This window comes from Phyllobates terribilis, unplaced genomic scaffold (assembly GCF_046119375.1).
Source record: "Phyllobates terribilis strain yellow unplaced genomic scaffold, ASM4611937v1 Scaffold_5__5_contigs__length_657084704, whole genome shotgun sequence".
NCBI lineage: Eukaryota > Metazoa > Chordata > Amphibia > Anura > Dendrobatidae > Phyllobates > Phyllobates terribilis.
In genome coordinates this window covers 426,578,959-426,602,282 of record NW_027362765.1, presented here as the reverse complement: position 1 = coordinate 426,602,282, position 23,324 = coordinate 426,578,959, and the positions used below count along the sequence as shown (strand labels likewise).

Below are 23,324 nucleotides of genomic sequence, written 5' to 3'. Positions count from 1 at the left end.
ACCAAGTGTAAGGTGAAAAACTTTTTCTTTTTTTACACAAATTATAAGAAAATATTTGCACAACATTACACTACTAAATGTGCAGGTGTCCATTGACCTCACGCCACCCCTCTCAAGAGCATTTCTGGGCAATTGCAAAGGAGGCTGACAGCAGCAGATCTTGATTTGCGTGTCCAACTGCATTCAGCATGGCAGAACATTCCTCAGACAACCATTAATAACCTTACTGATAGCAGCCGAGGCATGCAAGTGCGTGGACTTCTGTACATGGCGCTCATACTCGATACTGAATAATACGAGATGTTTTGAAGAATTTTGTTTCCATTTTTTCATCCTTTTCATATCATTAATATGTCTCTCCATCCTATGATTTTCAGAATTCCACTTTTCTTTCTTGGCATTGCAATTTCAATATTGAGTCGTGTACATATCTCTTCAGAAAGTCCAGGAAGAGACCAGCACTCGCTTCATCCAAGAAGAGATTTATTTCAATAAAGATAAAATTAGCAACAGTTTACACAGCAGTACTCAATGAGGCATAGAGGGAAACCATGAAGAGATAAGGCAACACATTTCTGACCTTTGTGGTCCTTAAGAGGGAAACCATGAAGAGATAAGGCAACGCGTTTCTGACCCTTGTGGTCCTTAAGAGGAAAACCAAAAAGAGATAAGGCAACGCGTTTCTGACCTTTGTGGTCCTGAAGAGGGAAACTATGAAGAGATAAGGCAACGCGTTTCTGACCTTTCAATGATTAAGGACCACAAAAGTCAGAAATGCGTTGCCTTATCTCTTCATGGTTTCCCTCTATGCCTCATGGAGTTCTGCTATGCGAACTGTTGCTGATTTTATCTTTATAAATCGAGTGCTGGTATCTTCCTGGACTTTCTGCTTTGAGCTTTTTTGACCGTGCACTAAACAGGTGAGCTGAACTACAACCTTTTCTCCTTTCATATATCTTTTCACCCTATTTCTGTATCAATCTCATTTACATCTGAAATCTCTCCACCTACTAATCTACTGGATTTTTCATGACGCCTGGGGGTAGTAGTAAGGTAATGGAGCCTCTGATGGCTTGGAGATTCATAGAAACAAAGGTTCAATAACATATGATTACTGAACTGGTGAAGTCACCCTGTAAGGCAGAGTACTATTACTAATATTACAATGTGACTGGTAGACTGTGGGGTAATGTAAAGAATTGGCAGCGCTCCCCAAGAAGCTTGCTTTCATAAAAATAAGAAATTCCAAAATAAAACCAAAAAAACTTTCTGGAGCATTGCCCTCTGACCATGTTGCCAGTATTAGCGTTGTTGAGATAACTGGCTTCCATTAGCCGCTGGTGATTGGCAGGGAGATCAAACTGCTTCATTCACAGGTCAAGTATTCTTTAGAAAATGAAGGGCAATCCTGCTGATCTGAAGTTGAGCTCCGGTGTCTGCCAAAGTCCCAAACCTCCAGCTCTGCAGCCTGGATGCTCAGATGCACACTGGTATCAGCCTCTACCTGTCATCAGCTCCTCTGAGCAGAGCAGGACCCATCGGGGGCTTGACCCGGGGGGCGCCGTACGGGTGGCCAGGTAAACCCTCATCTACTGGACCAACTTCCTTATCTTTCATATGTTACAACCAGGCAAGAGTATCACATTTTGGCCATAAAAAAACAGAAGCTTGACCTTTCTAAGGAATTTCACGAAAGACAAAGGCTCAGTTACTTTCTAACAAACACTTGAAGAAAAAGCTGTCATTCAGCGCATTACTGTGAGCGCATCACACGAAAACAAACAGAAAGCGGCTGCGTGCTGAAAAAGCAAAAAGATATGGAGATCTTATCAATGTGCCGTCCGCAGCCACGATCCTAATAATAACAGAACATTCCACATTTCCACGAAACGTAGACATTTGTGGAACTCTGAGAACATTCCGCCGCATTCTGAGAGCGGTGCATTGTGGGAGTCTAGTGCAACCTGTGCCCCAATGATGGGCCCAAGAGGTAAAGGGGCCCATTATCACCTCCAAAGCAGGTGGTATTGAGCATTATGATGAGCTTGATTGGTGGATCCTGTGTTATCAGTTGTGTGTAGAGGAGTTACCTGTCTTTGTAATACAGCCTCTGATGATAATGAGCCTGCTGAAAACTCTTCCTGAAAGCACACAAAGTAATAATCTAAAAAAGCCCCAGAGGCAGTGTGAAAATGGGAAAATTACTGTTTAATTTATTCATTTTTAATAAAGATAGTGAGATGTAAAAAAAAATCACCAAAAATATAAAAAATACATGTAACACAACAGTAAGTTATTTTCTGCTAAAAGCTTTCATTTAAAGGGGTATTCTGGGTCTAGGAATTTTTTTTTTCACAATTTAAGAAAATTCACACTAAGATCTCCGCTTGCAGTCATATAGAAGAAGCCTTCATTTTTTTTGTATCTGTCTGGCAGTGTGATGATCACACAGATGCTCGGTTTGTTACAGTACAGGTATCAGAGTGGGGTCATCATCACAAGACTGGAACAGATTTTTACCTGGAGGTAGAGGCTGGTTGACTACATATTGCTTTGAAAAAAGTGTAACTTTGCCCTTCATCAGGCCGGTACTATATGAAATAGTGAAGGAGACTACGAAATTCTATCCCACGGGATCCAGTAAAAAAAAAGACTGCTGTTCAACAGTGTTTAAGTTGCTGATAGGAGCGAGGAAGCATGCATGATGCAAACAGCATCTTCCATAGGAATCAATGAGACATAAGAACCTAACTGGGATAGCTAGTTTCTGATGTGCCACATAGCTAAGGTCATTAGCCTACATATATCAATTTACCCCAGTTATGAGTTGCAACGTACTGCCGTTAGATTTTTAAAGGCTACGCACTCTTCTGCACAGAAGTTCTTTTTTATTGTTCATTTACTTTCTACATGCAAAATTAAGAGACTTTCTAAATAGTCTTCATTAGCATTCCTTTATCATTTTGCTGCTGCAAACTAGCCAGCTTGTTTGCAGCATCTCTCTGCTTTCTCCCTCCCTTCCCTCAGTGTTAGAGATAGCAGCAGATAAAGAAATTGAACATAGGAGGTGAGAGAAGGGAATTAGTGGGGGAAGGTGACTCAGGTTGTAGAAAGAGAGGAAAGTATATGATGCTTCATAAGATGTAGAAGAGAAAATCACACCCAAAAGAGAAAAGTCTGACACTACAAACAGATTAGAAACGGGGTCCGAAAAAGAATGAATGAAGATTGCAGAGTGAAATAAGTGCAACATTATTAACTAAAGGTGACCTCTAACAAAGGCAAAACATTTTCGGCAGTTTCTAATGTGTCTGAGGAGTGTACTGTAGCTGATAATTCTGTACACTCAATTTTCCAGTGAATTATTTTTAAAATAAATATATTTTTTATGATATTATTTGAACATTCAAACCTTTCTGAATTGTTAGCGATGTCTTAAATTGGATAATAATCATTGGTGAAGACTATCAGCGACATCCAGGTAATATAAAATTGCAAGAGCTGGTTTAAGTCGTCCGCTGTTCTTACTTCATGATCCATTTTGGATACTGTATCCTTTTCCGCAAAGTTTTTCCTCTAGGTTGAATTTCTCATTTTGGACTACAAGACTCAGGGGGAAAAAATAATTTCACTAACCCTGACACAAGACCCGGCAAAGCCCAAGAGGGTCCTAATGATGTAACCTAAGTGTTTGCAAAGCTATGTTTTTTTTTTGTTTGAGATTTGGTGTCAATTTCTCTTCCTAAAAAGAAAGTTCACTGGTAACTGTTACAGTCACAGAAAAGTATCATCCATACTTCATATATTACCGTGTTTCTTCACAGTCTGGATATTGGAATGAACTTAATACACAGAAATATTTCTACCACATATACAAGAGTCTAAAAAAATAAAAATAATGTACAATAAATAAATAAAACTAAAACATGTCAAATAAAAAAGCTAAAAAAAAATCTACTAAACTAACCAACTTTTTTGTATGTGTTTAAAGGTCTCGTGTGGCCTGCAAAATGTGCCTGCAGAAAATGAGGCAAACCAGTAGAATATATGGCCAAATTGTATTCTAAGCACTTTCATTCGACAGTTCTGAAAAATGTCTAGAAAAAACAGGGAAGGGGAGTAAAACGTAATGCCATAAGGTGGCATTAGGAGAACACTAGCATGCTGTGCCAAAAAATAACATGTAAAATAATCAAATAGTAGAAATACCAGCAAAAGAATAAAGACCGCTAGTATACATGTCATTACCGGAAGGGGAACACATTGGATAAGTTATTATAGTGCTTAAAGGGAACCTGTCAGCTGCTCCTATCCCCCCTATCCTGCCACAATATCTGTACTCCACCCTATTTCTGCAATCTAACTTCCCGCTACTTGTGTCTCTGCGATCTCTAGAAACTTTCAAAATAAAGTTTCATTCTGCGTTCGCACTATTGTTATATAAATGTCCCAGGACTAGTTTCGCGGCGAGTTGACTTCCCCGGACTAGTCCTGTCTCCCATCTGGTAAGTACACCCCTCTGTGTGCAATTTACATAATTTGCAAGAGTGACATCACCATCGGCTCCTTAAAAATTGATTTCCAAGAACAAATCAAGGGAAATCAATGCCCCGTCGGACTAATCCACGGGCAGCACGGTGGCTCAGTGGTTAGCACTGTTGCTTTACAGCTTTGAGGCCCTGGGTTCAAATCCCACCAAGGACAACATCTGCAAGGAGTTTGTATGTTCTCCCCGTGTTTGCGTGGGTTTCCTCTGGGTTCTCCGGATTCCTCCCACACTCCAAAGACCTACTGATAGGGAATATAGATTGTGAGCCCCAATGGGGACAGCGATAATGATGTCTGTAAAGTGTTGTGCAAACATAATAAATAATCTTGAACCATTTGCATAGCGCAAATGAAGAATAAAACTTGATTTTGAAAGTGTAAAGAGGTCACAGAGACACAATAAATCGGTTAGTAGAATACAGAAATGGCGTGAAGCAGACACATAGTGGCGGTCATCTTTGGTCCCAACTAGTATTTTTACTTGGTAGATGCACTTTAAAGGGAATCTGTCACCTCATTTTACCTCCCCAAACTATCTGCATGTGTGTAGGTTATAAGAACACAAGTGAATCCATACCTTTATTAACCCAAAATACTGCTCTGTTGCAGAGAAATCCACTTTATAACTAATATGCAAATGAGGGTGAAAGTGCTCTGGGCAGGACAAAGCACATCTACTGTCTCTGGTTACAGCTCCGTTCTCAGCCTATCTCTGCCCTCCATGCTGCAGCAATACTAACTGTCAATCACATAGTAGAAGGCAGAGTGTGAAATTCAGAGACATGAGGAGGTAATGAGGGAAACTTGTACAATGGTTGAATAAGGAGTTTGATTTAAAAAAAAAAAAAAGTCATTCAACTTTTCATTAAAAAAAGTTTTGAACTCTTCAAATAAATTGGAGCTGGATCTCCTCATCACTCAGAACTATTTCTAAAGAGAACCTGACATGAGATTCCTGCTGTCTAGAGGTGAGTGGATTGATTCGTGGGACTCCGGTCCAGTGTCCAGGTCAGTGGTATCTGGCGGCTTGACGGAAGTCCCGCCCGCAAATCTCTTACCAACCGGCGTCTCTGGCATGGAATTTTGGCCAGCGCTGGTGAGACATCATCCATGTGTCATGTCGTCCCACAAATCAATCTGCTCATCTCTACGGCTGTCCAAAAAAAAAATGGGCAGCATGAATCCAGCACTGGCTACTTTGAGGGAGAACATAACTTGAATACCCAGCCATGGACTATGTGTCTAAGATGACTAGTCTGAGCAGGTCCCTAGTGGCTATTCCCCACCCCATTCCCCAAGGCTGATAGGAGGAGGCCATCGTCTGACTTATGCTGCCCTTGAATCTCGTCAGGTTCCCTTTAACACCATTACATAAATTACCCATAGAGACATAAGACTCACATATGAATAAAAACAAGACTTACTTGTCTGAGGTCAATGAATGCCAACTGCAGAGTATCCTCCTGGAAACCGGGGACTGGATCAGAACTTGCAAACACTGAAAAAGCAGATTGATAGAATTTTACATAACAAGTTCATCATTTATTTTTCTCAATTGACTGAAAAATATTTAGATTTGAGAGTCCTCAGTGGATGATACATTTTAATGGCTAATTGAAAAGATGGTAACAAATTGCAAACTTTTGAGACTACTCAGGTCTCTTCATCAGGCATAGTATAATAATACAAAATCTGAAGAGATGTTATTCTACATCAATTAAGGAATGTGCTCCTCAGACCTGTGGGTGCATCAAAGCTCCGAACCAGAATTCAATCACAGGACAATAAAACTCACATTCCTTATCTATGAACTATTCCAATATTTACGGTCACAACTGTTATCCCTCTCTCATAATGATAGTTCTGCTTCACGTCACTTGTCTCATCTATTGCTTTATGTCTGTGTCTTGTTGTGTATAAATATGTGACTGCAGATTTTGTGTTATACTATACCTGATGAACAGACCTGAGTAGTCTCGAAAGCTTGCAATTTGTTACCATCTGTGAAGATACACAGTAAAATCTTAATTATACCAGACGTACTTTCTGCTGTCAAGAGCAGCACACCTTTATTTTTATTTTGACTCTTTAATCTGTGTTCTTCTTTAGTTGATTAACACAGACTATTATTTGTATAACCCTGAATGTTATCTATTCTTTGATTCTGAAAAAATTATGTGTATTTACAAGAGCCCCTGTGATACAAACTATGTAATTAGATAAGCTAGAACAATGAATGTTTTCTAGATATGTTAAATACCATTGTAGGGTGTATGCCAGTCAACCTTGGGGGATGAGCTGTGGATACTCGAGTCATGCACCTTTACATCTTGATGTAAATATGACACAGATGTAAATATAAACAGGGATGTCTGTAGTGCTGGGGTCAGATTCAGTCTTGGGACAGAGAATCAGAAGGACTTTGGAAGAAGAATGGGAGACATCCTTCAGGAAAGTAGATGGATTGCATGGCATCTAAAGAGACACAGATTTGTATTTTACATGATTCTAGCCTAAGGGTAAGAGGCCCTGACTGGAAAGATTCGGATCTGCTCCATTAACCATCAGAGAGACATGGATACATTTTGGGGAGTCCAGGAGAGGAAGAAGAAGTCACCTGGCCCCATGGATATGTTGTTTTGGGGTAGCTAGGAGGGACCCACCAGTCGTCTAGAACCCATGGAGACATTTGGAGTTGCCAGGAGGGACCCACCGGTCACCTGGCCTCATGAAAAATGCTCGGAGAGGCAAGATTTGGACCCTCGGGTCTCCTGGTCTTGTACCTCGATGGACTGCTAGCTTCCTAAGCTTGCCGCTACCTTCACTCTGTGGAGGCTCGCCAGAAGCGGGGGCCTATTGGTTGAGGTAGTCGGCCCTGGAAGTCTCCAATGTCGCAGCTGTTCTATCCCAGGCGGGCGGAGAAGGAAGGGTGAAACTGTGTAATGTTGTACCATCTTGGGTATTTGCTGGGACTGTTCTGAGTGTTTATTGTCAGCTTTGTGGTTCGATAAAGTGTTGTCACGCTGTTTTACCCTCACCCTGTGTTGTCTGAGTAGCGTTACGCGCACGGAAGACCCCCGGGTCTTCACACCATCTTTTCAGTTAGCCATTAAAAGGTATCAACCACTGACTGTAATTGTTCTATAATTTAACAAACGAAGAATAAAACATTCTGGACCACGAGGCAAATAATGGCGGCAAATGCACTCGAATGAATGAGACCATGAACACGTAATCGGCACTGCCTGTAACCGAGCAAGTTGAGTCAAGTCCATGGAGCAAAGGTGAGATGACTTAAGGTGGTATTGTTATAAATCCTTAAGCAACAAAACCATCGACAAACATGGTCACTGTTTCTTGTAATATTTCATGAAAGGCATTTTCCATGTTGCTCTTTATAACTTCATTTGTTATGAGCTGCTTGTAAAATTCTCATCAATTACTGCTCATACCACTTTATACCTGTATTCTTAACATGTCACTTAAGCATCTTTTCTTCTCTCAATTACATTACATTTTCAAGAGCTTCTCTGCCTTAAGTTTAAAACATGCAACAAGCTATGATCACGGAGAGCTTACTGATGCCCCGAGGGGAACGATTACAGGAGGATTTTCGATGATACTAATTCTGAAGCTGTCAACATATTTTAAACATCTGCTTTTGTTATAGCGTCTGCTCCTTGGAAAAGTCAACTTCTGGTGAGACAGCCATTAAGGTGGAAACCCTCAGAGGTGGGAGGGAGCTTAACGTGCACACATCAAGTGTAAGCCCCTAAGCACCGGCGGGGAATGCTATTCTCTACGTCTAAAGTGGATGTCACCATAGAGATGTATGAACAGAGTGATTTTTTTTTTCATTCGAGGTTCTTGAAAGGAAGTTGAATGTGATCGGATTACCCAAATCGTACCAGCTGTCAACTGGGGAATCGTCCATACAACTCTCGCTGGGTGTTTTAATTTGCACTTTGTATTATTATCGAGTGTCATAACCATAGAAAAAAGCCTTGATGATAGCTTTACTTTCCACTGAGTCCAATTCATGTCTGTATCTATTGCGAGTGGATCAAGGCCCCCACACATATTAAAGTTGTTCAAACTTGCAGATCGTGGAGCAACTGGCCAACCATCTAATGTACATGAAGGCCTCGTAACTGTCTCCAGACAGATGATGTTAAGGTAGATAAAGGACCAGACAGTTTGTATAGAAGCACCCAATCTGTTTGCTTTCCCTCCTTAGGAAGTGACAGAAAGGGGTGTCTTTCAGCGGCTTTTTCCCCCTCTCTCCAAAGTTGACCAAGCTTTCATGTTTATGGTGAAGCAAGGAGAGGCCGCTGTCAACGAAATGAGTCAACGACTCCTGAAGAAGCAGAGGATGCGAAACGTGCGTTGAGGAGGTGATGTGGCGTGTTCCTTGAACATATTATGGGTAATAACTAGTGATGAGCGAGCACTAAAATGCTCGGGTGCTCGAAGCTCGGGTCGAGCACATTGGAATACTCGGGTGCTCGACCCGAGCAACGAGCCCAATGTAAGTCTATGGGAAACTCGAGCATTTTTCTGGTGGTCCCCCCCGGCGGTCTGCAGAAGGTCAAAAATTGCACAAATCGATGGGAGCGGTGCTCAATTAAACGTCAAGCAGGCATAATATATAGGCAGACAGGCAGGCAGGGTATATAGGAGGGTGCATGAAAAACATAGCAGGGCACTTGGAACACACTAGTGCCCTCCGATTTTCATGCACCCGTCTCTTTAAAAAAGCCGGCAATTCATCAGCGGCATACACCGGTACCAGACAATTTAGAACAGAAAGAATAGAGCATCACACATAGATTAGATAGATAGAAACATGTCAGTCACATATATAATAAGTACAGTGACAGTGTTGATTACTGTACTTGTCATTTAGTGTTAAAATAAAGGATTTATTAAAAAAAAAATTGGCGTGGTGTTCCCCGTAATTTTAGTCTCTAGCGGAGGTTAAGCAGACGGCTGGGGCAGATGTTTGAAGCCTGGGAAGGGGGTAATACCCACGGAGCTTCCCAGGCTACTACTATCAACCCCCAGCTGAATACCTAGCCTTTACTAGCTATTAAAATGGGGGACCCATAAAAAAAATGATGTGGGGTCCCCCCTATTTTAATAGCTAGCAAAGGCTAGGCAGAACGCTGGGGGCTGATATTAATAGCCCAGGAAGGGTGCCATGAATATTGGCCCCCTCCCAGGCTAGAAACACCAGCCGTCAGCCGCCCCAGAAATGGCGTATCCAATTCTGGCACTTAGCCTCGCTCTTCCCACTGCCCTGTAGCGGTGGCAGTGGGGTAATAGGGCTGGGGTTGATGTCAGCTTATAATGCCAGCTGACATCAAGCCCAGGTTAGTAATGGAGAGGCGTCTATAAGACACCCCCATTACTAACCCCATAGTCAAAGTTAAAAAAAACACAAACACCCAGAATAAAGTCCTTTTAACTGAAATAAACACACAATTCTTTATTGTTCTAAATTAAACCATACTTACCGTCACGCCCATTCCAGCTGAAGCCAACGATCTCCTGCAATAAAAGTAAAATAATAAACCAACCTCATCCTTACCTTTCCATGGTTCCCAGGACAGCTCCAGCTCTGCTACATTCACATGACAGACTGGATCGCAGCAGAACGCTGCCATCCAGCTTGCCATGCCGCAGACACTGAGAAGCGCAGGCATGCTTGCGCTCTGCAGTGTCTGGCTGTGACGGCATAAAGATGAGCCGAAGTCATGTCCAATGAACTCAGCTCACCTCATGCACGTCACTGACAGCGTGGGAGAATTCTCTTAATAAAAAAAAAAACGGCTTCCTTATATTGTTGTGTCCGGCCAGGTACAAATAGGCAGCTGGTGGTTGGGGGCAGCCCGTTCCTGCCTGCTGTACCTGGCTGGACACAAAAATAGGGCGAAGCCCCACGTATTTTTTTTTAATTATTTCATGAATTTCATGAAATAATTAAAAAAAAAAATTGAAGTGGGGCTTCGCCCTATTTTTGTGTCCAGCCAGGTACAACTAGGCAGCTGGGGGCTGGAATCCGCAGCACAGGGAGGCCCAAGCTTTCTGCCCCCCCCCGCTGCAAATTGCAGTCCGCAGCCACCCCAGAAAATGGCGCGTTCATAGAAGCGCCATCTTCTGGCGCTGTACCAACTCATCCAGGGCCCTGGTGCAGTGGCTCACTGGGTAATAAAGGGGTTAGGGCCAGCTTGGTATTATCAGCTGGCCCTAAGCCCGAAATTCATGGGGTCACGCCAATATTAGACATGACCGCCATGAATTTCTAGTAAAGTATTTAAAAAAAACACAACACCCAGAATAAAGTCCTTTAATTGAAATAAACACACAATTCTTTAATGTTCTAAATTAAACCATACTTACCATCACGCCCATTCCAGCTGAAGCCAATGTCTTCTGCAATAAAAGTAAAATAACAAAGCAACGTCATCCTTACCTTTCCATGGTTCCCAGGACAGTTTCAGCTCGGCTACATTCAGATGACAGGCTGGATCGCAGCCGAAAGCTGCTATCCAGCTTGCCATGCCGCAGACACTGAGAAGCGCAGGCATGCTTGCGCTCCTCAGTGTCTGGCTGTGACGGCATCCAGATAAGCCGACAATGAACTCAGCTCACCTCATGCACGTCACTGACAGCGTGGGAGAATTCTCCTGCGCTCAGCGCTTGAGCAGGAGAATTCTCTCACGCTCACTGCAAGCGCAGGAGAATTTTCCCACGCTGTCAGTGACGTGCATGAGGTGAGCTGAGTATGCACTTATCATCCACTGTTTTCAATTTGGGCACATAAGTTGTCTGTGCCATAGCACTGATCATATAATTAGAATTATATAATTATTTCTGCTGTTACTTTACTCTCATTGATGATAGTACTTCCCTTATTTTGTGATCATATATGCTGAGGCACTGATTGTCTTTTGCATATACACCTGTTATTTTATGACATCTTTTACAGTCTATAGTAAGATATAGAGGACACATATACACTGCTCAAAAAAATAAAGGGAACACTAAAATACCAAATCCTAGATATCACTGAATTAAATATTCCAGTCGCAAATCTTTATTCATTACATAGTAGAATGCGTTGAGAACAATAAAACATAAAAATGATCAATGTAAATCAAAATTAATATCCCATGGAGGTCTGGATTTGGAATGATAGTCAAAATCAAAGTGGAAAATCAAATTACAGGCTGATCCAACTTCAGTGGAAATGTTTCAAGACAAGAAAAGTAGTGTGTGTTGCCTCTACATGCCTGTATGATCTCCCTACAACGCCTGGGCATGCTCCTGATGAGGTTGCGGATGGTCTCCTGTGGGATCTCCTCCCAGACCTGGATTAAAGCATTAGTCAATTCCTGGACAGTCTGTGGTGCAACGTGGCATTGGTAGATGGAACGAGACATGATGTCTCAGATGTTCTCAATTGAATTCAGGTCTGGGAAACGGACAGGCCAGTCCAAAGCATCTGAGGATCTCATCCGGGTACCTAAGGGCAGTAAGGGTACCTCTGGCTAGTACATGGAGGGCTGTGCAGCCCTCCAAAGAAATGCCTTCCAACACAATTTAATAAGACAAAAACAAAGGGCATTCAAAATCTTGAAGGCCGAGAATACAGAAATAGCATTTCAGGAGTATAAAGACCTAAATAAGAAATGTAAAAAAGAAATCAAGCTAGCAAAGTTATCTACAGAGAAACAAATCACCAGTGACATCAATGCCAAAAAGAAGAAAACAGATGGTATCGGACCCTTAAAAGACGTCAATAACAATATAATTATAGAGGACAAAGAAAAGGCTGAGATATTAAACAGACACTTTTCATTCATGTTCACCAATAAACCATCTGTTCCAGGGATCATTCAACCAGGCAAAAATCAAAGTTGACTACCTGATATAACTAGTTTAACATAAAAAGAAGTACGCTTGCGTCTGAGCAAATTAAACATAGACAAATCCCCCAGTCCAGATGGTATTCATCCACGGATACTGAGGGAATTAAGCTCAGTAATTGACAAACCGCTGTATCTCATATTCTTAGACTCTCTGACCACAGGCTTGGAGGATAGCTGATGTGGTACCGATATTTAAGAAAGGTAAGAAGATGGATCCAGGTAACTACTGTCCAGTAAGTGCAGGCTGAACAGGCAGGGAGCTGGATAACAGTTAGGAGGGATAGAGGGAAGAAGTATTGGAAGGCTGGTTCAGAACCGGCATTATTGGAGCACGACAGATCCTCTGACCGCCGGGGGAGTGTATGCTCCAGTAATGAGGGGGAGGGGGGAAGTGTAGGGCAGGCAAGACAGGTTCTGGTAGTGGGTGACTCTATTATTAGGGGGACAGACAGGGCAATCTGTCACAAAGACCGGGATCGCCGAACGGTGTGCGGCCTCCCTGGCGCTCGAGTCCGGCACATCGCGGATCGGGTTGACAGGTTACTGGGTGGGGCTGGCGAAGACCCAGCAGTCATGGTCCACATCGGCACCAATGACAAAGTGAGTGGTAGATGGAGGGTCCTTAAAAATGATTTCAGGGACCTAGGTAGGAAGCTTAGGGCAAGGACCTCCAAGGTAGTTTTCTCAGAAATACTACCAATCCCGCGAGCCACACAGGAGCGCCAACGGGAAGTTAGTGAGGTGAATAAGTGGCTAAAGAGTTGGTGCAAGGCAGAAGGGTTTGGGTTCATGGAGAACTGGGCCGACTTCGCGGTCGGCTACAGGCTCTACCGTAGGGACGGGCAGCACCTCAATGGGGAGGGTGCAGCGGTGCTGGGGAAGAAGATGGCTAATAGGTTGGAGGAGTTTTTAAACTAGAGACGGGGGGGGGGAAACCAAGGAAATAGGTGGGATGTGAGGCAAGCAAGGGGGAAGGGGAGAAGTGAATATAATGAGGGTGGAGAGGGGGGTGGGGATAGTACAGTTAGATCGTTAGTGAAGAATAGGATGCTAAATAACCCCAAAGTTTTATCTTGCATGCTGACCAACGCAAGAAGCCTGACCAATAAGGCGGATGAGCTGCGGGCGCTTATATCGGAGGAGAGGTATGACATCGTAGGTATAACAGAGACTTGGCTAGACGATAGCTACGACTGGGCGGTAAATTTATTAGATTATAGTTTATTTAGAAGGGACCGGAAACAGGGGAAAGGCGGAGGAGTCTGCTTATATGTAAAGTCATGTCTAAAACCCAGACTAAGGGAAGATATAGGAGAGAGAGAAGAGGGGGTCGAGTCCATGTGGGTAGAGATAGAGGGGGCAAAAAATAATAATAAAATATTACTGGGGGTCTGCTATAAGCCACCCAATATAACAGAGGAGAATGAGAATCTGCTATTAGGACAAATAGACAAAGTAGCAAAACATAATGAAGTGATTGTAATGGGGGATTTCAACTACCCGGATATTGACTGGGAAACAGAAACCTGTAGATCTCAGAAAGGAAAAAGGTTCTTAACAAATATTAAGGATAATTATCTCTCCCAACTAGTGCAGGAACCAACGAGAGGGAAGGCCTTGTTGGACTTAGTATTGACTAATAGGCCTGATAGAATAACTGAGGTACAGATAGGGGGGCACCTAGGTAATAGCGATCATAATATTATCGACTTCAAAATGCCCTTCAGTAGGGTTATCAATAAGGGAACAACAAAAACATTAAACTTTAGGAGGGCGAAGTTTGATCAGCTGATAGAAAACCTTCAACTTATTGACTGGGACAAAGTACTTAATCAATGGAATACGAATAGTAAATGGGAAACCTTCAAAAGAATTCTGAATACTCAGTGCGAGAGGTATATACCGTATGGGAATAAAAGGGCCAGAAATAAGAGGAAACCAATATGGTTGAACAAGAACGTAAAAGGGGCGTTAAATAGCAAAAAAGAGGCATTCAAGAGATTAAAACAGGAAAACAGTAAGGAGGCACTAATGTGTTACAAGGAAAAAACGAGAACTTGCAAAAAACAAATAAAATTAGCGAAGGAGGAAACAGAGAAACGTATTGCTAGGGAAAGTAGATCAAATCCCAAACTGTTCTTTACGTATATAAATAGTAAAAGGATTAAATAGGATAATTTGGACCAATAAAAAGTGAGGAAGGCAAAATCATAGAGAAAGATGAGGATAAAGCTAATCTATTAAATAATTTTTTTTCGACAACTTTCACAAAGGAAATAGAACTAACAGGAGAAATGAGAAGTGACAAACTTAATCCTCCACTAAGTATGACAAATCTAACCCAAGCTGGGGTACAGAAACGCCTCAGTAACATTAAAATAAACAAATCACCAGGACCTGATGGCATACACCCACGGGTACTAAGTAATGTGATAGACAGACCGTTATATCTTATATTTAAGGACTCTGTTGAGACTGGGTCTGTGCCACTTGATTGGCGACAGGCGAATGTAGTGCCAATATTCAAAGAGGGAGCAAAAAGTGACGCCGGAAACTATCGGCCGGTGAGTCTGACGTCCGTTGTGGGCAAAATTTTTGAAAGCTTCATTAAAGAGACAATTACGGAGCATCTCAATGCTAATAATCTTTTAATCCTGAACCAACATGGATTCATGAGGAATCGCTCCTGCCAAACAAACCTGATTGACTTCTACGAGGAGGTTAGCTCTCGAGTAGATCAGGGGGAACCAGTGGATGTCGTGTATCTCGACTTCTCAAAAGCGTTCGATAGCGTGCCACATAATAGGTTGGTATACAAAATGAGAATGATGGGGCTGGGGGAAAATGTCTGCAAGTGGGTAGCTAACTGGCTAAAGGATAGAAGGCAGAGGGTGGTTATAAATGGAATATACTCAGATTGGGTAAGCGTCACTAGTGGGGTACCACAGGGGTCTGTACTAGGCCCAATGTTATTTAATATCTTTATTAACGACATAGTCAACGGGATAAATAGTAAAATATCAATATTTGCAGATGACACAAAGTTATGTAAAACAATTAATACAAAAGAGGACAGTGCAGACCTACAGAGGGATTTGGATAAGCTGGGTAGGTGGAGCATTAAATGGCAAATGAGGTTTAATGAGGAGAAATGTAAGGTCATACATATGGGAAGGAAAAATGGAAGTCACCAGTACTCACTGAATGGGAAATCATTGGGGAATTCAGAGATGGAGAAGGACTTGGGCATCTTGATTGATAGCAAACTAAATTGGAGTGCCCAAAGTCAGGCCGCTGCTGTAAGGGCAAACAGGGTAATGGGATGTATCAGAAGAGGTATAGCTGCAAAGGATGAGAACATTGTTCTTCCACTGTACAAAGCACTGGTCAGACCACACTTGGAATACTGTGCTCTGTTATGGGCCCCAATATATAGAAAGGATATAAATGAGCTTGAAAAGGTACAAAGGAGGGCAACAAAATTAATAAAGGGAATGGAGGGACTGCAATACCCAGAGAGGTTGGCAAAACTAGGACTATTCAGCCTGGAAAAGAGAAGGTTGAGGGGGGACATAATAAATGTGTACAAATATGTTAGGGGACAGTATAGAGATCTTGCCCGGGATTTGTTCAAAAGGAGGGATATTACGGTAACAAGAGGGCATTCACTAAGACTGGAAGAGAAAAGGTTTCAGCACCAGCATAGGAAGGGGTTCTTTACGGTAAGAGCAGTGAGAATATGGAATTCACTGAGTGAGGAGACGGTAATGTCGGATTCACTACACCAGTTCAAGCGGGGACTGGATGCATTTCTAGATACCGGACAGATTTCACGTATACTTAAAAATAAAATAAAATAGTAGGTTGATACAGGGATTTATTCTGACGGCTGGTTTCAGAGTCGGGAGGGAATTTTTCCTCAGGTGAAGATTGGCTAAATCATTTGGGGTTTTTGCCCTCCTCTGGATCAACTTTAGCAATTACAGAACTAACAGGTCGAACTTGATGGACGCAAGTCTTTATTCGGCTTTACAAACTATGTTACTATGATATTGGTAGTGTGCAAAGTTTTTGAGGGCATCATAAGAGATGACCACAGAGATATATTGCAGAGAATAATATAATAAATGATAATCAGCACAGATTCATGAAAAATAGGTAGTGTTTAACCAACATGTTGGGTTTCTATGAGGAGGTAAGTGCAAATCTGATGTTGGTAATGCGGCTGATGTGATTTATCTGGACTTTGCAAAGGCATATGATACTGTACCACATATCAGCCTTATACTGAAGCTACAGAAGCAAGGACTTGGGGGAACTATATGTAGATGGTAAATGATAGGAAACAAAGAGTCATCATAAATGGTACATTCTCTAAATGGGACATAGTCAGCAAACTGGACCGCAGGGATCTGTGCTAGGACCGATTCTTTTTAACCTCTTTATTAATGACCTTGTGGATGGGATTGAGAGTAAAGTGTCAGTCTTTGCTGACGAAGCCAAACTGTGTAGGATATCAAAATCTGATCCTGACATTACAATATTGCAGAATGACCTGGATAAGATGACTGAATGGGCAAACACTTAGCAGATGAGGTTTAATGTAGATAAATGTGGAGTGATCCTATTGCTGCATATACATTAAATGGGAGTATACTCGGGACTACAGAACAGGAGAAGGATTTGGGCATTCTGGTTACAAGTAAGTTGAGCAGCAGTACTCAACATCAAGCAGCAGCCGCAAAAGCAAACAAGATTTTAGGATGTATAAAAAGAGAAATAAAATCCCGCGATCCCAAAGTATTGTTACCTCTTTATAAATCGCTGGTGAGGCCACATCTAGAATATGGGATCCAGTTTTGAACTCCACATTTTAAAAAGGATATTCAGAAGTTAGAGTCAGTTCAAAGGCGGCAACTAGATTATTACACGGGATGGAAGCCTCTCATATGTGAAAAAATTAGGCTTGTTTAGCTTAGAAAAATGAAGTATCGAAGGAGATCTCATTTACATGTATAAATATATGTGTGGTCAGTACAAAGGACTGGCACAGGACTTATTCCTTCCAAAGACCATACTAAGGACCAGGGGGCACTCATTACGGGTGGAAAAAGGCGATTTCGGCACCTAAACAAGAAAGGGTTCTTTACAGTCAGAGCAGTCAGATTGTGGAATATCCGACCACAAGAGGTAGTGATAGCAGACACTATAATAGTTTTTAAAAAAGGGCTGGAGGATTTCCTCAGTACACATAACATTGTGGGTCACAGTTAAAGTAGACAAAATATACAATTGGGGGAGGTAGGTTGAACTTGATGGACCTAGGTCTTTATTTAACCTACGTTACTATGTTACCATTACTGACCCACTGCCATACCGGTCATGCTGGAGGATGCTGCAGGCAGCAGATCGCTCTCCACGGTGTCTCCAGACTCTGTCACGTCTGTCACATGTGCTCAGTGTGAACCCGCTCACATCTGTGAAGAGCACAGGGCAAAAAAGTGGAATCTACCAATCCTGGTGTTCTCTGGCAAATGCCAATCACCCTGCACGGTGTTGGGCTGTAAGCACAACACCCACTTGTGGACGTCGGGCCCTCATACCACCCTCATGGAGTCTGTTTCTGACAGCTTGAGCAGACACATGGATGTTAGTGGCTTGCTGGAGGTCATTTTGCAGGGCTCTGGCAGTGCTCCTCCTGTTCCTCCTTGCACAAAGGAGAATGTAACGGTCCTGCTGCTGGGTTGTTGCCCTCCTACTGCCCCCTCCAGTTCTCCTGGTGTACTGGCCTGTCTCCTGGTATCTGCTCCATGCTCTGGACACTGTGCTGACAGACACAGCCACCCTTCTTGCCACAGCTCGCATTGATGTGCCATCCTGGATGAGCTGCACTACCTGAGCAACTTCTGTGGGTTGTAGTGCAGACTCTGCCTCATGCTACTGTACCTCTAGGGGTGAGAGCAATGGCAAAATGCAAAAGTGACCAAAACATCAGCCAAAAAGGATGAGAACAGAGAAATGGTCTGTGGTCACCACCTGCAGAACCACTCCTTTATAGGGGGTATCTTGCTAATCATTTCTACCAGTTGTCTGTTCCATTTGCACAACAGCAGGAGAAATGGATTCACAAACAGTGTTGCTTCATAACTGGACAGGTAGATTTCACAGAAGTGTTATTGACTTGGAGTTACATTGTGTTGTTTAAGTGTTCCCTTTATTTCTTGAGCAGTGTAAGCTCATTGGCAGTTGTTTACCGGCCAATGAATATTCCACACTCACAGAACCATCGCTAATACAATCGTTCTGTGCATGTAGAATATGATGCTAGATATGTCTTGTTTGGACAGGACAATGTGTTGCTGCTAACAGTGATTTTTATGCCATCATAAAAATCATCACACCTGAAAAAAAGGTTTGTTTTGCTCATCCGTCAGGAACAACCCTTCCTATGAACGCCTGTTTGCCAATTATTGGCCCATCTTCAAGTTAGTTGCTCTTTGAATTTGGAGCAAAGTCCTGGACCAGGACCCAATCCAGGGCATGAAGACCCCAGGAAGCAATCATGGTTTTTCAAAGTAAACCAGTCACAAAAAGGAGGACATTTCGGCCATCTAGCACACACATATATATGTGTGATCTGAAAATGATGCAATGCACTTCCAGTCATTGACACAACCATGTGTTGACGGCATCGTGTACAAATATAAATATATATTTTCCAAGTTTATGAATGAGAAATGGTCGCACATGGATATGCGGCAACAGCAGCAACCTCCATAGTGCCAAGTTGTCAGATCAGATCTTTGCTGACAGTAATAAATCGCAGCGGAGGAGCACAGCAGCAGTAAACCCAGGATTCAAGTTTTACGGGACACAAGAAAGACAAAAGTGCATCTTCTCTGCGTTCTATCCTACCCTGGGGAGGGACTAATCATGCGATCGCTCCCATACAGATGGCCCTGCCTAATTTATTCTTCATACTTCACACCTGCCCTTATGAATGCCATCACAACACATCGTAAATTACGACTTCCAGTTTGGACTGTCATATTTCCTGGCCGTGCTTTGACTCATAATGTATAATGCATTCTTGCATTACAAGTCATCATAAAAACAGAGATCTGGAGCTGATGGCATTTTTCACTATATTGGAAGCCAATGGAGAAGACTGGAAAAGGTTTCCCTTATGTGCACACAAGTATTTACATTATAAAGTGTATGAAAAAGGAAATCATCTGTCATACGACGGCATGTATGATATATAACCCCTAATAGGACACATGAGCCCCAAAGTGTGGGCTCCCCCACTCACAAGCCCCCTCTATAAGCAATGGAGATGAGGCTTCTCCTTGAGGCTTGACACTACTATGTATTGCATGCTCACCAAGTAATACAACGTAAAATATACCACTCTGCCCTTCGTAAAGGGGCTGTTCCACTAAGTTCATTTATCAACTATCCACAGGATTTGTGATAAATGATTAATTCAACTGCTGGGACCCCCACAAGCCTGAGAATGGGGGTCCCAAATTTCCCCAATGTGATTGGAATGATGGGGTGCACGCATGTATGTATGTCTGCTCTATTAGTCCCGTAAAAGTGAACGGAGCGGGGTCATACATATGCACTGCCACTTCTTTCACAGGGAACTTCAGGACCCCTTTAACAGGATCGGTGGTCATCCCAGAAGACAGACCCTCAGCGATCAAAGATTTATCACCTATTATGTTGGATAGGTGATAAATATATTTAGTAGGAAACACTTTAAACACAGCAGACTCATAACTATGATTTTACTTATTGTTTGATAGCGCTTATTAGGAAAACGTCACAACATTTTTTTTGCCAATAGGGCAAGTAGGAGAGCGGACCTGTCCTCATTCTATGCAGCCTATAAACAGGACAGCCTGTCCAAGGCTTTTTTCAATTGTGGTTAAATACATTCAGTCAAAATATTTATAAACAAATCCCCGGAAATGACATAATTCTCATTAACATAAAAAAAGAGTAGACCAATAAAAAAATTATATATAACAGAATTTACAACAACAGACAAAAAATTAAGCAATAATAAACTCAAGTTGCACAATGAAAAAGAACAAGTGAATTCATATATTTAAATAATCCCCAATTACACAAAGACCATATACATCGTAGATTGTAAAATTTATTGCATGCATATACCACATTATATCTTTATTTCTCCACATTCTTTTAGCTAAAAATATATAACATTTCATAGTTTTTCCAGAAAAAATCCTTAATGTTTTTAGGATTTTTTAATATTCCCCATGGAATCAAATATATCAATGACAAGTAAATTCATATATATAAATAATCTCCAACCAAATATGAGAATATAAATCCCAAAACATAGATTCTCTATTCCCGTATGTCTGTAATTGTTCTTTCAGTAGTAGCTTTATATGTAGTTACAATTTATAATGAGATATAAAGTGATATAGAAATAATATGATGAATTTTTTCTACTATGTGAATTGGGATCTATGGGAATATGGCAGTATACTGATCTCTTTATAAGGTATTTATTAATAGAATTATAAAGGGCAAGAGAATAAAAGATAGATTTAGTCACTTGTTGCAGGCTGTTCATGAGGAATCAGTTGTATATACAAATGTAATAAACAGTATTGTTCTAATAAAAAATCTTTTTGAAAAAATCTAGAAATATCAAGATTTTTTTTTACAGAAAAATGATATAATGTTGAATGTGTTTAATAAAAAGAACATTGAGAAATTTAGATGGCAATATCTTTGATACATTTATGAAATGGAATCTATGTTTTGGGATTTATATTCTCATATTTGGTTGGAGATTATTTATATATATGAATTTACTTGTCATTGATATATTTGATTCCATGGGGAATATTAAAAAATCCTAAAAACATTAAGGATTTTTTCTGGAAAAACTATGAAATGTTATATATTTTTAGCTAAAAGAATGTGGAGAAATAAAGATATAATGTGGTATATGCATGCAATAAATTTTACAATCTACGATGTATATGGTCTTTGTGTAATTGGGGATTATTTAAATATATGAATTCACTTGTTCTTTTTCATTGTGCAACTTGAGTTTATTATTGCTTAATTTTTTGTATGTTGTTGTAAATTCTGTTATATATAATTTTTTTATTGGTCTACTCTTTTTTTATGTTAATGAGAATTATGTCATTTCCGGGGATTTGTTTATAAATATTTTGACTGAATGTATTTAACCACAATTGAAAAAAGCCTTGGACAGGCTGAAACGTCTTGTGTGAGTTGTGGAATAAATCAACTGATAATCAACACGTGAGTGCCGGGATTTTCTTTTCCTACAGACATTGTCTTCCACGTGCACCACCCTAGCTATACGGAGTGCCGACTATTCCTTTTTGATATAAACAGGACACACACTCTGGGGGCGAATCTGCCAAGAGAAGCGTCAATCTAACTGGAACAACCTCTTATTACAACCTATTAAATTTCATACATTTTCCAGTGGAGTTCAGTAAATAAATGATCTACAGATATGAAGATATAACCTTGTGTAGCCCTCCACCGAGTACAGAAATATACACCGACCTGAGTATAACATTGCACCATGGCTGTAAGACGAGAATCCGGCTGCAGGAGCCCTGCTCTTTAACTAGGACCATTAGAGGGGTGGAGTGGTCCAGCTTTGGTTTCCAGAACCTGCACTATGCTTGTCCATGGGTAACGCCTGATATTACACAGTTCAGCCCCATCCCTTGACTGAGGAACCCCTTTAACTTAAGGCCTATGCACACTTGACGACCATGGCCGTTACTCTATCGTCGATCAGCTACATACAAGTAGATCAACGGCTGATTAATGGCCTGTTAAGACATGTCAACCAGAATCCTGTTGGCCAAAAGCAATCATGAATAGGATTGTTCGGTGTGCATGGAATAGTATCATTATCAGCAGCACATCTCTTGTTTACACTCGACACTGTGCTGCCGACAACTACGATTTTAATGCTTGAATGACCCAATTGAGAGTTCATTGATTTTTGTCTTCAGTAAACATGGCGGCAATCACCCAACGAACCAGCAAAAACCTCATTGCTATGCTATGCATGCTGCTATTTTTGCACAAGTCAATAATCAACAAATGAGCGTTCCAAATTATTATCTTGTCAATGGGTTTTTACCTTCAGGAACTAGACAAACTCCACTCCTTTGACCCCCCTATTTAAGATTAACAATAAAGAGTTATTCCCGACATTAAAAGTTATCACCTATCCAAAGTATAGGTGATAACTTGTGGATCATAAGAATGGGGGTCCGAAATGACCACTCAGAATGGAGCAGTAGCTACTCATGTCCACCACCTCTCCATTCATTCTCTATGGAGTCGCTGGACATAGCCAAATACTGTGCTCAGCTATCTCCAGAAGGGATAAGCAGACCCGAGGAAGTTCGGGTTCGTCAGGTTCGACCGAACTTTAGTCCACAGTTGGGTTCGGGCACAAGAACTGTACCTGAACCTGAACCCTATAGAAATCGATGGGGACCCGAACTTTCGAGCTGGAAAATCTCTCTCTCACTCCCGAACTGTAAAACTGATTTCCAGGAGAATTCCGTGTTCGAACTTCAGCACCGGACACTAGGTGTCCAGTACGACCCCGAACTTTACAGTTGGGGTTCGCTCATCCCTAATCTCCAGCAATCCCATGGAGAGAGAGTGCACATGGGCGGCCATTGCTCCATCCTGACGGGAAGTTTCATAGCCCCGTTCCTGGGATTGGTTGGACCCCACTGATCAGCAAGGCATTACCTATTCTTTGTATAGCTGATAACTTTTAATGTT

General features: G+C 41.6%; 1 protein-coding gene across 4 annotated transcripts in view; it reads right to left on the bottom strand.

Annotated features, from left to right (window-relative positions):
• The window catches only part of EXOC6 (exocyst complex component 6), a 263,669-nt gene that overhangs the window by 34,925 nt on the left and 205,420 nt on the right, over positions 1-23,324 (bottom strand). For all 4 annotated transcript variants that reach the window (XM_073685247.1, XM_073685249.1, XM_073685246.1 and 1 more), the window contains one exon: positions 5,973-6,046. In XM_073685247.1, the coding sequence (XP_073541348.1) occupies positions 5,973-6,046 (74 nt within the window). The remainder of the gene's footprint in view (positions 1-5,972; positions 6,047-23,324) is intronic.